This window comes from Enoplosus armatus, chromosome 12, assembly GCF_043641665.1.
Source record: "Enoplosus armatus isolate fEnoArm2 chromosome 12, fEnoArm2.hap1, whole genome shotgun sequence".
Classification (NCBI taxonomy): domain Eukaryota; kingdom Metazoa; phylum Chordata; class Actinopteri; order Centrarchiformes; family Enoplosidae; genus Enoplosus; species Enoplosus armatus.
The window spans coordinates 17706027-17721686 of NC_092191.1; the positions used below are offsets into that span (position 1 = coordinate 17706027).

A 15660-nucleotide genomic window follows, 5' to 3' on the forward strand; every position below is an offset into this window, starting at 1 on the left:
CCATTAGCATTGTTGCGTGTCCCGCGAGGACAGACGACAGGACAACCACTTAACTCAATTTTTCCTCCTGTCTTTCTCCTCAATTATTCTTCCTGTCCTCCTATGCTCCCTCCCTCCTCCTGCTCACTGTCTCCTCTGTCTTTCTTCTTCTCTACAGGGTTAGAAAGTGGTGGAGTGACTTTAAAGGAGCCCGCCTCAGAAGGGGAGATAGAGAGCTCTGCGCCGGTCACGTTGCGCTGTCATATTGATGGACACCCACGGTGAGTCTCCTTCCCCGTCACCTCAAGTTCAGAACTCCCAGGGTTAAGGATCATTTTAAGGACTGTATTGAAAAAAGATTCTTCTGTCCTCGTTGGCCTCTCTCATGCCCTTATGTTCTTCTTCTCCTATTCTTCTTCTTTCCCCCTCTCGTCACCTTTGTACCTCCTTCTTTTTTTGGCTTCATCAATCACTCGTCTCTTTTTCCCATTTGTCCTCTCTTCTCCTAAACCTCTCTCATGCTTATCCTCTTTAATCCTCCTCTCCCTCTCAGGCCGACGTGCCAGTGGTTCAAGGACGGGGTGAAGCTGACAGAGAAGAGCCATCAGATCAACAACAAGGAGAGGACACTCAACTTCAAGAGTGCCAGTCCGGACGACAATGGCCTGTACTACTGCTGTGCCAAGAACGCCGCCGGGCACGTCTGCAGCAACAGCAACTTCACTCTCAACATTATAGGTGTGTGTGTGTCCACATGACGGTGTGTTGAGCTGCTGCAACATATGAATACACGTTTTTATTTTATTTGATTCTTTTACACTTTTCTGCCGCTCTCAGAATTGCTTGTAGAGCTGCAACTAATAGTTATTTCTCCCTCCCACTGGATACCTTTTGCCTATAAAATGAATAACCCTCGCAATTTCCAGGAGCCCAAAGTAACATCTTCAAATTTCTTGTTCTGTCCCATCAACAGTCCAAAATGTCAAATATATCGATTTTGCAATAATATAAATCAGAGGAAATCATCAAATCCCCACATTAGAGAAGCTGGAACCTGTGATTGTTTGTCATCTTTGCTTGAAAACAAGTAATGATTTGCTTTCAGTGAATTTTTCCACATTTCCACACCTGCCAGGAAGTGTGGTGAAGAGGAGTGGGTATATAGACCATTAGTGATGAGAGACGGCAGGAAGAGAAAGTGATGGAGTTCCTAAAGTGATTACCAGAGAGTGTGTTAGCACCTTCCTCCTCCGCCACCCACGCAGACAGAAACAACATCATAAACATGTAGCGAGCGAACAGTAACATCAGCTCCCTCAGCAGCAGCGTCGTTCTGTTTATCTGACTGTACTGTGTTGTATAGAGAGATCACTTGTTTTTCTACAGGCTCTCAACATGACTTTTGTTGTTTACTCTGTGTGTGTGTGTGTGTGTGTGTGTGTGTGTGTGTGTGTGTGTGTGTGTGTGTGTGTGTGTGTGTGTGTGTGTGTGTGTGTGTGTGTGTGTGTGTGTGTGTGTGTGTGTGTGTGTGTGTGTGTGTGCCCCTCCTGTGTGTTATCACAGTCTCAGTACACCACAGAGCTAGTACTGTACATACAGCAGCACATCTGTGCGAGAAACCTGATGCCCTGATCCACCCTAATTAGCCACCTGCAACACACACACACACAGACACGCTAGGTTAGCACCTGGCTGAAGGAAGAATGGATAATTGTTGCGTTTCCAGTTACCATGTTGCCACCCTCCGCTCTTCTATAGGGCTTCACCTTAAGGAAAGGCTGACAGATTTAGACAGGTTTTCAATGCACGGTCACAGCTCTTTAAGATGAGGCCTCTCCACCGACTTCCTGGGTGGGCCAGGTGTGCTCTGAGTGCACGCCTTTCTTTTTCTTCACACCAACCAGTAGCCATATCCTAATACTGCTACTGGCACCATACCTCCATGAGCTTTCCAGACTTAAAATATTCACACACGTAAACCTGGATTAAGGCTATTTTCATGTTCCCGTGTCTTTATTGAGCCCAACGCCCTTCAGCTTTGAATTCAGAGTATAACAATGTCCTAAAATCTGTGTGGTAATTACTCCTCCAGGTTGAACTGTACCAAATCTCTGGTTTTGGCAGGTCAGAGCAGCCAAGTCCAGTGTTAGCCAAAGCAGGGGGGTTATAGGGCGGCTGTCACGGTAGAAACGGCCAAAAGAATGTGAATAAAAGGAAAATATTAAGCATTAAAGCGTTTTTGGGTGATTTGAAATTGAGTGCAAAAATCCTGCAGCCTCCACTGTTAAAAATACAAAATGGCCAGTTTTATTCATTAAATTATACATCAAATTGATCAATCAGGTGCAGATTTGTCTTGTTTCCATGTCAGTCGACCCCACTTGAGTCCTTCTAACCCCAATTTCTTGGAATAGCATGACTTTGGATCATCACGGAGAAGAGAGAGATGATCTGATTCTATGAACCAGGAGGAGATGATGGTCCAGATAAACTGCAGGTTCACTGACCTCATTACGCCTCCCCGGGGCCCCTGAGGTGTTGACACCTGCCGCCACCTGAAGGCCGCTTGCTCCCCAGCCCTACGCTGCTGTTGGCAGCTTTTAATAAAGCCCGGAGTAGATCGGTGCAATGCTCGATCTTCCACACAGACGGAACTTGATGCCTGCAGATGTAATCATGCAGATGTTTGTCTATCTCTCTTCCAGATAAGAGTTTTCCACGGCCGGTGGTCACTCCAGAGGACCAGGTGGTGTTGAGGAACGAGGAGGCCATGTTCCACTGCCAGTTTACAGCCGTACCAGCCCCCACGTTGGAGTGGTACCATGAAAACGAGCTGCTGGCAAACAAGTCTCGGTATGTAGGGAGCTAAATCCTCCCCTCTGCATCACTCCTCTTACTCATCATACATCTTACTCCTCCAATTCCTCCTCTCCCTCTATATTCTCAGACTCCCCTCTCCCACCCACTCCCTCCTGCCCCCACTTCATTCCCTCTCCTTACTTACCATTATATAAGCTTCAGCCGCAGTCGGCTATTCCTTCAAACCCAATGAGGTGGAACCTTTGCGTCGGGATCTCCCTCTGTATGCCGTTACAACTCACGCTCTAGAAGAATTGCTCATTAAGGAATGTTATTACAGGAACGGAGCGCTGTAAAGTTTCTCTGCAGCCTACCATACATCACTTGAACACAACCTTCCTCTCCCGCCTCTCACAAGGGACTTTGCAACTCTCCGGCGTTCACCCACTGAGCGGAAAAACCCCTTAAGCTACAATCGGCTTACCAGCATGTCCCCTAAAACATATAAGCACGAGATAATAACCAATTTCTATACCAAGTGCTAAGTATACCCTCAGGGTTCATAGCACCTCATGCTTATACATAGTCACATTTGTAGGCAGCCTGTTCCACGTGTGTGAGAACCTGGTTTTCGATTTGTTTATTGAGTTCAGTGAGCGAGGGAGGTGAAGGACTCCAATATCAATAGTTAGTCACTTGTATAATGAGCTTGTCAGGGGTGGGTTTGGTCACCTAGGAAGTGATGATTCAGCACCAGGATTGCAGAGGGATAGGTAATATAGCGTGAATATAAACACACACACAGACCTTGAAAACCTGGCCTCTCTGTGGTTAAGGTATTCCCAGGCAGCCTGGTGTTCTGTGTGTTTGTGTTTATTGATCTGGGCTGATATAATGCCAGAGGAATGCAGCTCTCTGCGGGGAATATCATCTGTTTTGCACCTGCACTGTTTAGACAACCTTCCACTAGATTATGTGTGAATATTTGATGTAGATTGTTTTTCGTAAGTGTGAAACTAAGAAAAAAATATACCAGCCTAAGCTCAAGGCTCTTTTCCCAGACAGAAGAAATTCTTCCTCGTGGGTCAAAAATGTGCAACCACACCAATTCTTTCTGCATAGGATCCCATGTAGCTATAAAGATGATTGCCTAAAAAAAAACAACCTCTTTGTTGATTTTGTTTTGTGGTTATTTTAGACCGTTTCCTCGGAGTGGAGTAATATGCCAAAGACTTGTTCTCCGTCTCTCGGGTGGAAACATACACAAGCTCCCAAAGCTCATTTTCCTGCCACTATTGAACCAAGAAGAAGAGAAGAGATGACAAAGAAATATCACTCCTCCTGAGGGAACCCCAGTGCAGAACCAGATAGTCCTTCATGAATCCTGCTTTTGGAAAACTCTTCTCAGGAATTGCACAGCATCCTAAGTACATCCAACAGAGCCTCTTTACTTATTCCTCTCTGCTTTACATATTCACTTTGAGCTTTATAATGACTTTGTCGTATAGCCATGATGAGTTGTCCGGTCTGTGGAGCTGATTTGTTGGCTGTGTGGGATGTGCAGCTCCTTATCTGTCATCCTTGAAGCTGGCTTAAGGTCAGCTGTTAATTACTTCTCATCCCGTCCATCACTGGCACTGATACTCCCTTCAGCCTGCCAGAGGCAAGGGGCCAGCCGTCAGGTTGGACCTCATAAAGCACAAGATTTGTTAAAATGATCTCACTATGTAGGGCACGTTTCTTTGTGTTAAAAAAAACAAAACATTTACTTGAAGTTATTTGGAGCAGCAGATGGTGTGGGTTTAGTGAATCAGGGCAATTCAGATAGTGTAAGGTAGCATGCCAAGCACAGAAAAGTAGGCCTATGTTAAAATAGCACTTCTGGCACTCATTTTATTGTCCTGTGTGGCAGAGCGTCTCGGCCAGCCAAAACAAATGCTAAGAATTATTTTCAGGTGCCATCTGAGAGAGATCTGGTCTGGGGGATTACACTTGTGCAGAGAACATTTCTGGGACACATGGTGGCCCGTTACAAGTGCTTTCATGTGTAAATAACGTGTGACACATTGTTTGTTGGTCAGTGATTAAACGGTTTGATCTGTTTCTTCTCCGCAGCCTGATCCTGTTCTCCAACGGCACACTGCTGATCACCCAGGTCAAGCCCAGGAGCACAGGGACCTACAAGTGTGTTGGCCGAGGCCTCAGCGGGTCCCATGTCACACTGGAGGCCTCCCTCCTCATAGCTGGTACACACACACGCACACACACATATTATACGCAGTTGTTGAACTGGTGAGAGATAAACACCTGTGATTCTGTAATCCGAGAGTGAGATGGGCATTTGGGTTACATATTTATCCTGCCCTCCAACTCCCCTCCCATCGTCTTCTGGCTCTTTCACTTAGAGCCAGAGCTCTCCAATGATAATCACATTCCCTTATTGACATCCGGCCCAGCTGTATCCACTACACACACTGCGCTGGAGCATTTTCCTGCTTCCCCTCCTCATTATTTCCTCCAACTGTCCAGCTGTTTGCCAAGCTTGTTTAGCTCGACAAGCTTTCTCCGAGGTGTAACAGCACCTGGCTGAACAAGCGGCAAACGTAACGTAACAAACCAGTATGACTCAAACTGGATAACAAGCAGTGTAATTATGAGGTTGTGGAATGTTTAATGTCATTAGACCTGCGTCCCCGTGATTTTCATCCAACATCAGTCAAAATGTGCTCATCAGAAATGATTACTTCCAAATGGGCAGGTGTGTTGAACCACATTAAAGTGGAAACAAAACATCAAAACCATAACAAATATGAGTTTGTGCTTGGGCATAAAGGTGAGGTTCTGAGACATGCAGGGAAAACGATGTAATATACAAGTCCAGACACATCGAAGTTGTTTTAATATTGCACATAACAGCGTCTGCTCTTTTCCTCCTTTAAACAACTGTTTAAATGGCTGATTGAGCTTAAAGCAGGAACAAGCTGCAGTATCTTCTCATCTTACTAATCAGCCAGCATTTTGAAATGCAAGTGCATGCAAGTCAAATATTTTGAATAAGCTTAGGGCTGGAATTTCTGTGCATTTCCAAGTCCCAAGTCCTCTCGAACAGCCCCTTCTCCCCAAGGGTTTTGGATTAACGAGGTACGACTGTATGCGCAGTTTTAACCCAGTGAACCACAGCTCCATTTAAATACCTTAATTCACTTAATCTGATGGTAATCCCTGCAGGCTTTATAGGGGATTGTGTCACAGTAGAATTCAGTATTTAGGGACAAGTTTAAACAGTCACTCCATCGTAGCTCCACCTCATTCATTTCACTTCCCCCCCTCCTCCTCTTCCCGGCTCGACTTCCCTTTCATCTGCTGAGAAATGTGTGTTTTCTTCTGTTCTCATTAATTGATTTAGATCTTAGACTCGTAGAAGGTCGTAGCCACTGACCAGCTTTCAGAGTGTTGTCGGCCAATAAAGTATTAATGACTTCCATTTGGGACACACACAGTATTAAACCACACAGTAGTGGGAGGTCTTGTGAGTCTTTGTACCACAGATCACATTCCACTTTCTGTATAGGGGCTGCCAGTTTTGATATGACCCACCTCACACAGGCCCTAGTTAATTCCCATACAACCTATATACTCAGTTCCCCGACTGTACGCTTTGTTCTCTAATTACTGTGGCCAGCGCTACAAATCAGAGGACTTTCCCTAACAAGACAGGAAATCTGTGAACAGAACTGTGAGTTGGAATTAAGTGTGCTTGGGGCTGCTCATGAAATTCAAAATCAGTAATGCTTCACCGGCTTTGAAGACAGATTGATGATTATCGGGGGTCTTGTGTAAATGGAAATCAATTTCAGCATTCAAATTGCTACTTCACGCTGAACATTCTCTCACTCCGTCTGTTCTCCTGCTACAGAGATAGACGACATGCTTGCCAAGATGTCCAGGGTTTTCACGGCGGACACCCTGCAGCGGGTAGCCTGTCGCCCCCCACGCGGCAGACCTGAGCCAGAGGTCTGGTGGGAGAGAGGGGGTCAGCGGGTGCCCACAGAGGGCAGAGTGTACCAGGATGGCCTGGATCTTGTCTTCAGTCCCACAGAGGGGGGAGATTCAGGCACCTACACCTGTGTGGCCCAGAACAAGGCAGGACGCAGGACACAGGAGGTCACCTTCACCGTGGCCAGTGAGTGATGCGCTTTAAAAGGACACTTTTGACACATTAAGTTTGGTTTACTCGTACAACTCCTTTGAAAGCTGTGCATTACAAACTGGACGCATGGGGTTTGCAAGAAGTGGGCATCTAGGAGGCAGAGGGTCTTTTGAAAGACTAATATTAATACTTTAATACTAAAGATAAAAAAGTCATGTTATCTTGGCCTGTGTTGCTTCAGTTTTGACTTTGTTTTTTTTATCTGTCTCTTGTGAGCAATACTAAATCACTGAAAATAAGATGATTACAGCTAGAGGTCATTTTTCACTGTTGAAAAAAAGATCAAAACATAGGAGATATATTGTATGCAGGACGCTTAGGGAATAGGATGAATTATCTTATTATCGTAATATATGAATATAGTACAATATAGTAAAATAGCAGTTTTAGTTTTTTTCCCCTTTAGCAACCCCAAGCAGTGAAAATATGACTGTTTTCCCCTGTGGAACACTGAGCATGGTGGGAACACTGGGACCATCTACCAGATACACTGGGATTATTAAGGATTATTAAGGATGTTTAGACTGACCAATAGCTCATTAACACTTTGTCTATTCCTTCAAGGTACTGCCATGTAGCTGAAGAGTTATTATTTATATATATATATATATATATATATATATAGTATGGATAAGTAAATGTCTGTACTGATGTATTTTCTGTGTGTGTTCACAGCTGCCCCAGTGTGGGTGACGAGGCCTCAGGACAGCCACTTGGAAGAGGGTAAACCAGGTTACCTTCACTGTCACGCTCAGGCCACCCCTGAACCCGAGGTCACCTGGCTCCGCAACAACATGAGGATCACGCCAGAGGTCAGTTATCAAGCACAATAACATACACACACACACACACACAGAGTTATTAGCGTCTTATTCTGTCATGCATTCCATCTACACCTAGCAGATGAAAACTCAACTAATACCTGCTTTATTTTTTTTGTGACGTTAGAGAATTTCACTTAAAAACTTTCTTTCTTTTTTTCCCTAGGACTCTCGTTTTAAGCTGTTCCCTAACGGCACCCTCAGGATCAACAATGTGGAGGTGTACGACGGACAGATGTACGGCTGTGAAACCAAGACTGCAGGGGGCCAGCTGTCTGGGCAAGCTAGAGTTATTGTGCTTGGTAAGCTGCGAGAGAATCACTCAGTTATTCAACATATACAGTAGATTAAACTATTCTTACTGACCGTGTACTTGAAGTTATTCCCCTGTCTGGCTGGAAGATAATGTGTAACGTGTGAAATCATATCCAGGCTATAATGAGTAACACTGCGTTAGGAGAAAATACATAACAAATGTGGTCCTGCCTGTGGGCTTGTGAGTGTGACTGGGTGTGTTTCCTAAAATAGGAAGAGCACGTCCATGTTGTGTCTCTGGGCGTCCTGCAGGACACCCACAGAGGTGTAAAATGTGACTCATGCATGGCAGCTTTATTCTAGCCTCCGTTTTAACACATTATCGCCATGATAAATTCATATCAGCGTAGCTCTGCTGCTACAGGATTACTGTGATAAATGGCCTGACATGTGGCTGTTTTGTCTGGCCAATCTCTGTGTTTATATGATCTCAGGCTCTGATAGACCTCGCTTTTTATATATCAGATCTGTGTGTACATGTACGCACGTAGCGTCATTTCCCTGAATGTGTCTGAACATGATTTGCGTCAGCTTTCGTGTCATTTTATCTGCATTGCAAGTCAAACAAAAGAGGCTTTGACATGTGCCCCCCTCCTCTGTGTTTACCATGTGTGTAATGTGTGTGTGGTGTTTTGACTTGTGTTTCAGAGAAGCTGAAGTTCACCCCGACCCCCCAGCCTGCTCAGTGCCTGGAGCTGGATAACAAGATCACCATCCAGTGCTCAGCTAAAGGCAGAGAGAGCCCAACCATTCGCTGGACCAAAGCAGGTGTGCACGCCGCAGGCTTAACTTTAGCTCACAATAGCTTAAATCTGATAAGGAATGGCTGTTTAACAGAATCTGCAATAAACAGAGTGTGAGGAAGATCCATCATCATGGATCATTTCCCACTTCATCTGCATTTGCCATGATGGAGTCGATTTAACCCTTTGAATTCCACATGCAGCACCAGGCTCAGCCCTCCTAACGCCCCCCCCCCCCCCCCCCCCTCCTTTTCCCCGTGCGTCTCTCTGTCTCCCCCTGCAGACGGAGGAGAGCTGCCGCCTCATGTGGAGCAGAAGAACGGCCAGCTCCACTTCACCAAAGTCACCCGCAGCGACGCCGGAAACTACACCTGCATCGCCTCCAACAGCCTCCAGGGGGAGATCAGAGCCCTGGTGACCCTCACTGTGGCCGGTAAACCGCTCACTCATCATCCTGGAAGCAGGGAATTATGACACCATTATCCATCAGTCCCACATCGAAAGTACTTGTGGTGGCAGTACATTTGAGGGTGATTTTACAAGGAGACGGTCATTGATCATTCTCATCAAGTGGCAAACACAGCGGCATTTATTGTGTACTTGGTGGCCTTTTTATTGGCCTGTAATGAATTGCATTTGGGTTGTAGAGTGTAGCTGAGAGGACCACAGTCACCACAGTGTGTAAAGGAAATGTTATGGCCCAGTTGCGGTGTAAGTGTGTAAGTATTAATGAGCGTGTGTGTGTGTGTGTGTCCATGTGTGAATGTGTGTTTGTGCACATATAGTGTACATTCGCTTTAAGGTGGAACCAGAGAATACAACGGTGTACCAGGGTCACACAGCCATCCTGCACTGTCAGGCCACCGGCGACCCCGAGCCTCACATCCACTGGATGGTCAAAGACAAGACGCTGGACATCAGTAAGAACAGGAGGTAAATGAGACACTTGTGTGTTATTTAGACAGCTCAACCATCATGGAGTGGGTTTACAGTTTGTGATTGCAGGTTCCAAACAGGATTGATTGCAGTTTCATCTCTGTGCATTCATTATAGATTTAGCTTGTGCTAATATAGTATTACACATCTGAATACAATGGGCCTCGTGCAAGAGCGTCTCGTCCAAACAGATTTGTTCTTAAGTGGCTCTTAAGAGTGATTTAAGAGAACTTGTCATATTTTCTTGTACTTTCTGTTAAGTAGTGCTCTGATGACACGTCGCTGACAGCTGTACCATTAACAAATAGTTTCAAGTCCTGTAATACCAGTACTGACACTGCTAAATTTGTTCTGTCTTCATCTTGTGATCAGTGGGCTCCACAGTGTGAAGATTATCATTTTTGTGAATGAAACTTGCCCACAAACAGAGCAGACCTCGGGTTGTTGATTATGCTAATGATCAAATCTCACACACAGACAAATATGTGGCAGAGAACAAGACAAAGGTGCCATGTTTGTTATCAAAAGACACAAGAGACAGCTTCAGTAGGAAGTGACAGAAAATGTGAACTTTAGAAAGTTAAAAGTGAAACTCTGGCCTCCTTCTTCCCTCTTGTTTTGTTGAGTTCTGGACCTCCACCTTCATCTGTCCCGTCTTTCTTCCAGGTTCCAGAAGATGCCCAATGGCTCCTTGGTGATTATGGATGTCACTACAGATGACACCGGCAGATACACGTGTGTGGCCGGAAACAGCTGCAGCATCAAAGACCGCGTGGCTCAGCTGTATGTAGTGGGTGAGTTTAACACACACATACACGCAACATATTTACACAGGCTTCCTTAATCAGGAACAAAGGTGCACACATGGGGCGTGAAGCTGCGATCACAAGTAAAGGATGAAGGCATTCATTAAACCTTCACCCTCAGCCTGTCATGCATCTAGACAGGTTAATAACCACAGCCACATCTCTGACGCCACGGCTGTCACTGAGGTGATGGGATTGGGCAGACGTTAGATCTAATAACGCTTCACACTCTGTGACTCCTTGTGTGCTGACTGAAGCTGAAAATTACAGTCACACACTTGCATTAGTGTCCTACATCAACTTATTTTCTTCCAAAGTAGCAGGATGGTACTCCAGATTAGTTCAAAGTAGGAGACAATTGAATTTAGATGTTTGTCGTAGCTTGTCGGGGTCAGCGTGACGGCACTGCCCAACAACCTAACCTAACCCTAACAAAGCCAGAGTAGTCACTGTGTGAACATTCAATGCAAGCACCTTTTTGATATATAAAACAGGTAAGGGCTTACCATTTGCTTTTGTAGGGCAGAGTAGTGTGTGACAGCTTTCTCAGTCGTTGCATGGGTTTAACTTTGCAAATGATAACCGTAGTGGATTTGTTACACAGTAAACCACATGTGATTCTGTGATCTGCAAATTTGCATCTTGTATTTGCATTTTCATTCTTACAACTGTTATTTTCAGAAGCCTTGGAAATGTTTTAAGTTGCACACCCTTTATGCTAAAACTGATGCTAAACGATGTACAGTTGTGTTCAAAATAATAGCAGTCCCACATCACTAGCAAGATAAATCACTGTTTTTGTTAAAATTTCAACTTCTACACTGCAAGTAAGTTTCTAGAAGGTTTAGTAAAGGTATAGAAAACCAACAGACCCAACAGGCATGGCGTGCATGCTGCTGATTCTGTGAAACTGAATCATTAACTGAAAGGGGCGTGTTCAAAAAAATAGCAGTGCTGAGTTCAATAAGTGAGGTCATTGATAATGTGAAAAAAACAGGTGTTAAACAGGTGGCCCTCATTTAAGGATCAAGGCAACTGACGCTGCATATGCTGGCTGTGCATTTGTCCTTGAAAAACAGAGTAAAATGGGTCGTTCAAGACACTGTTCAGAAGAAGAGCGTTCTTTGATTAAGGAATTAATCAAAGAAGGGAAAACCTATAAAGAAGTGCAGAAAATGATAGGCTGTTCAGCTAAAATGATATCAAACGCTTTAAAATGGCAGCCAAAACCAGAAAGGCGAGGAAGAAAAAGAAAAACGACTATTCAAATGGATCGGAGAATAACCAGAATGGCAAAGGCTCAGCCAATGATCAGCTCCAGGAGGATCAAAGAAGATCTAAGGTTGCCTGTGAGTACTGTAACAATCAGACGACGTCTATGTGAAGCCAAGCTACCAGCAAGAAGCCCCCGCAAAATCCCATTGTTAAAAAAAAGACTTGTGCTGAAGCGGTTACAATTTGCCAAAGAGCACATTGACTGGCCTAAAAAGAAATGGCGTAATATTTTGTGGACTGATGAGAGTAAGATTGTTCTTTTTGGGTCTAAGGGCCACAGACAGTTTGTCAGACGTCCTGCAAACACTGAATTCAAGCCACAGTACACAGTGAAGACGGTGAAGCATGGTGGTGCAAGCACCATGATATGGGGATGTTTCTCGTACTGTGGTGTTGGTCCTATTTATCGCATACCAGGGATCATGGATCAGTCTGAGTACATCATAATACTGGAAGAAGTCATGTTGCCGTATGCAGAAGAGGAAATGCCCTTGAAATGGGTGTTTCAACAAGACAATGACCCCAAACACACCAGCAAGCGAGCAAAATCATGGTTCCAGACAAACCGCATTCAAGTAATGGAGTGGCCAGCACAATCCCCGGACCTTAATCCCATAGAAAACTTGTGGGCTGACATGAAAAATGCTGTTCATGAGGCAAAACCAAGAAATTCAGAGGAATTGTGGAACGTAGTACAATTGTCCTGGGCTGCAATACCTCTTGACCGGTGCCAGAAGTTGGTCGACTCCATGCACCACAGATGTGAAGCAGTTATCAGAAACCGTGGTTATGCAACTAAATATTAGTTTATGATTCTCAGGAAAGTTGAATCTTCAAGCATTTCTTAGTTTATACAGTACATTTGAGTTTGTAAAGACAGATGTCAACACTGCTATTTTTTTGAACATTATATTTCTTGACTTTCTGTAAAATATTATCAAATTCAATTACTTTTTCCAATTTTCTTGCTTTGAAATAGAAAGTGCTGTGTCCCCAATGCATTTGTGTTCATTAAAATACAATTTATTTGAGGGATTTTGACGTTTACTCACCTTTTTAATCACACTGCTATTATTTTGGACACAACTGTATATGTAACACAATATGTGATGCTGGTTAAAGACTTGGATGTGTAGCAGATGACACATCCTGTACTTTTTCATAACATCTTAGTTAACCAGAATTGCGTCCTGTGCCCAACAGACAAACCAGTGCATAACTTTGATGAAGATGGGGACAAGGCTCCTTACAAGATGATCCAAACCATCGGTCTGTCTGTGGGAGCAGCCGTGGCTTACATCATTGTAGTGCTGGGACTCATGTTCTACTGCAAAAAGAGACGCAACGCCAAAAGACTGCAGAAAGGCCAGGACGGAGAGGAGCCAGAGATGGAGTGTCTCAATGGTATGAATGTTTGATGGAGAAGAATGTTTATGAATTTGTGGTCCGGCAGGAGGTTATGTGAGTAGTTGATATCCCCTCAACTTCATGGTCCTCAAAGTGTTGTTGAAACGTTTAGGATATTTGCTGCCATCTTGTGTTTATCCTGGGTAATGCATTGACCATGTAAAATGCCACAAGTTCAGATACATTTGATGAGACAGGACACACTAACTCTGAGCAGATTGTGACTGTTTAATGTGAAAAGTGACATACATAGTGCATACAAAAAAGTGTTTTGATGCACACAAGGAGATGGAGGAGCTGCTTACAGCTGGAATAAATCAAAAGTAATTGTGGCTGATGGGAAAAACATTTAGCTTTGTCTTTATGAAGTTTAATTGATGTGTAACATTCTGAAGTCGCAGTTTGACTGACGTTCAACAGTGAACTGCAAAAACTGTATACAATAAAGATTGATATATAGTACATACTGTACACAGATACACAGGTCATATTTAGTAGCCTTTAATACCCATTGAGATTTGTACTATGACCTTTGACCCTGTGGTATGCGTGTTGTGTTTACCAGGAGGGACTATCCAACAAAACGGCCACACCACAGCTGAGATCCAAGAAGAGGTGGCACTCACCAACATGGGTACCATGGCAACAACCGAGAAACGCCACAGCCATGTCAACAATGATAAGCTCCACTTTCCTCGAGCAAACCTACAAACCATCACTACTTTAGGTAGACTAACTAAACAATCCTCCTCTGTATGTATTAACTGAGAATGAATGTCCTTGTGCTCTGCTTTAATAGAAAGTGACCTGATCTGAGAGCTGTAACATAATGGGGCTTTCACTTAATAAATCAAGACGTACGACATTGATTTTTGCTCTGTGTTGTGCGAATGTTCCTTCAGGTAAAGGGGAGTTTGGTGAGGTGCTGCTTTGCAAAGCTAAGGGTATTGAGGAGAACGAGGAGGAGACGGTGGTGCTGGTGAAGAGCCTGCAGAGCAGAGATGAACAGCTCCAGCTCGACTTCCGCCGCGAAGCTGAAATGTTCGCCAAGCTCAGCCACCCCAACGTGGTCCGCCTGATGGGCTTGTGTAGGGAGGCAGAGCCCCACTACATGATCCTGGAGTACTATGACCTGGTAATCACACAGAAATAGAACACACACAAGGATTCAAGAAATGTAAGTGTTGTTTTTTTACCTGATATAATGCTGTCTTTTTTTTCATCATACCAGGGAGACCTAAAGCAGTTCCTGAGAATTTCCAAAAGCAAAGATGACAAGATCAAATCTCAGCCTATCAGCACCAAGACCAAAGTAAGTGTTGAATGTTGTACCATGGTTGATGGCTCTCAGCAACCTGCACACCATCTATCATGTAAATAATAAAAGAGCCACTCTCATGCCTGTACGCAAAATATGAAGCTACCGCCAGGAGATGGTTACCGTATCTTAGCATAAACACTGGACCCACGGAGAAACCAGCTAGCATGGCTCTGTCCACAGCACCTCTACAGCTCACTAATGAACACATTATATCTTCTTAGTTTAATCCGTACTAAAGCCATGTGTGCTGGCCAGTTTCTTGGCCAGTGACTTCCTGGAGTCTTGTTGTTGCTGTGAGGTTGCCAAGCAACCGGAGGAAACATTTTTCCAAAATGTCAAACTATTCAAAACTAACTAATGCAACCAAGGGAAACCTTGGTCATTTCTGCTCTCATCTGCTGTAGATATATATGTATTATCAAAGTGACTTTACCTTGAGAGTTATTTTTGTTCTGTGTTTTTCTCTTTTCCCTCAGGTTTCCATCTGTGCCCAGGTGGCTCATGGGATGGAGCATCTGTCCAATCACCGTTTCGTTCACAAAGACCTAGCCGCCCGAAACTGCCTGATCAACAGCCAGAGGCGTGTGAAAGTGTCGTCGCTCAGCCTCAGCAAGGACGTCTACAACAGGTCTGTTTGACAATTCGATTTAATAATAATCACCAACGACGGTAAATGGCATGTTTAGAATTCTGAGGCATCTCTGCTCATCTGGCTAATTTGAGTTGTTTCCATCTGCTTGTCATTTCTCTTGGATGCATGTATGTAGTGAGTACTTCCACTACAGACAGGCATGGATCCCGCTGCGCTGGCTCCCAGCAGAGTCTGTGTTTGAGGACGACTTCTCCACCAAGTCTGATGTGTGGGCCTTTGGAGTGTTGATGTGGGAAGTGTTCAGTCATGGGGAAATGCCATATACCAAACTCAGCGATGATGAGGTGCTGGAAGGTCAGTATGATGCTTTCGCGGCTTTATGTTAGTCCAGGTCCTGCTTCAGCACACAAGATGAGAAGGTCTTTCGAGAGAAAAGAGGTCCCTCACAACATGGAA

General features: G+C 44.4%; 1 protein-coding gene across 1 annotated transcript in view; it reads left to right on the forward strand.

The window, feature by feature from the left end:
* The window catches only part of ptk7b (protein tyrosine kinase 7b), a 69917-nt gene that overhangs the window by 52308 nt on the left and 1949 nt on the right, over positions 1-15660 (forward strand). The window contains 17 exon segments of the mRNA XM_070915971.1: positions 158-260; positions 533-717; positions 2685-2832; positions 4894-5024; positions 6695-6961; positions 7664-7800; positions 7976-8111; positions 8773-8892; positions 9151-9300; positions 9653-9800; positions 10470-10597; positions 13088-13288; positions 13857-14018; positions 14194-14426; positions 14523-14603; positions 15089-15240; positions 15380-15558. Of these exon segments, the coding sequence (XP_070772072.1) occupies positions 158-260; positions 533-717; positions 2685-2832; positions 4894-5024; positions 6695-6961; positions 7664-7800; positions 7976-8111; positions 8773-8892; positions 9151-9300; positions 9653-9800; positions 10470-10597; positions 13088-13288; positions 13857-14018; positions 14194-14426; positions 14523-14603; positions 15089-15240; positions 15380-15558 (2661 nt within the window).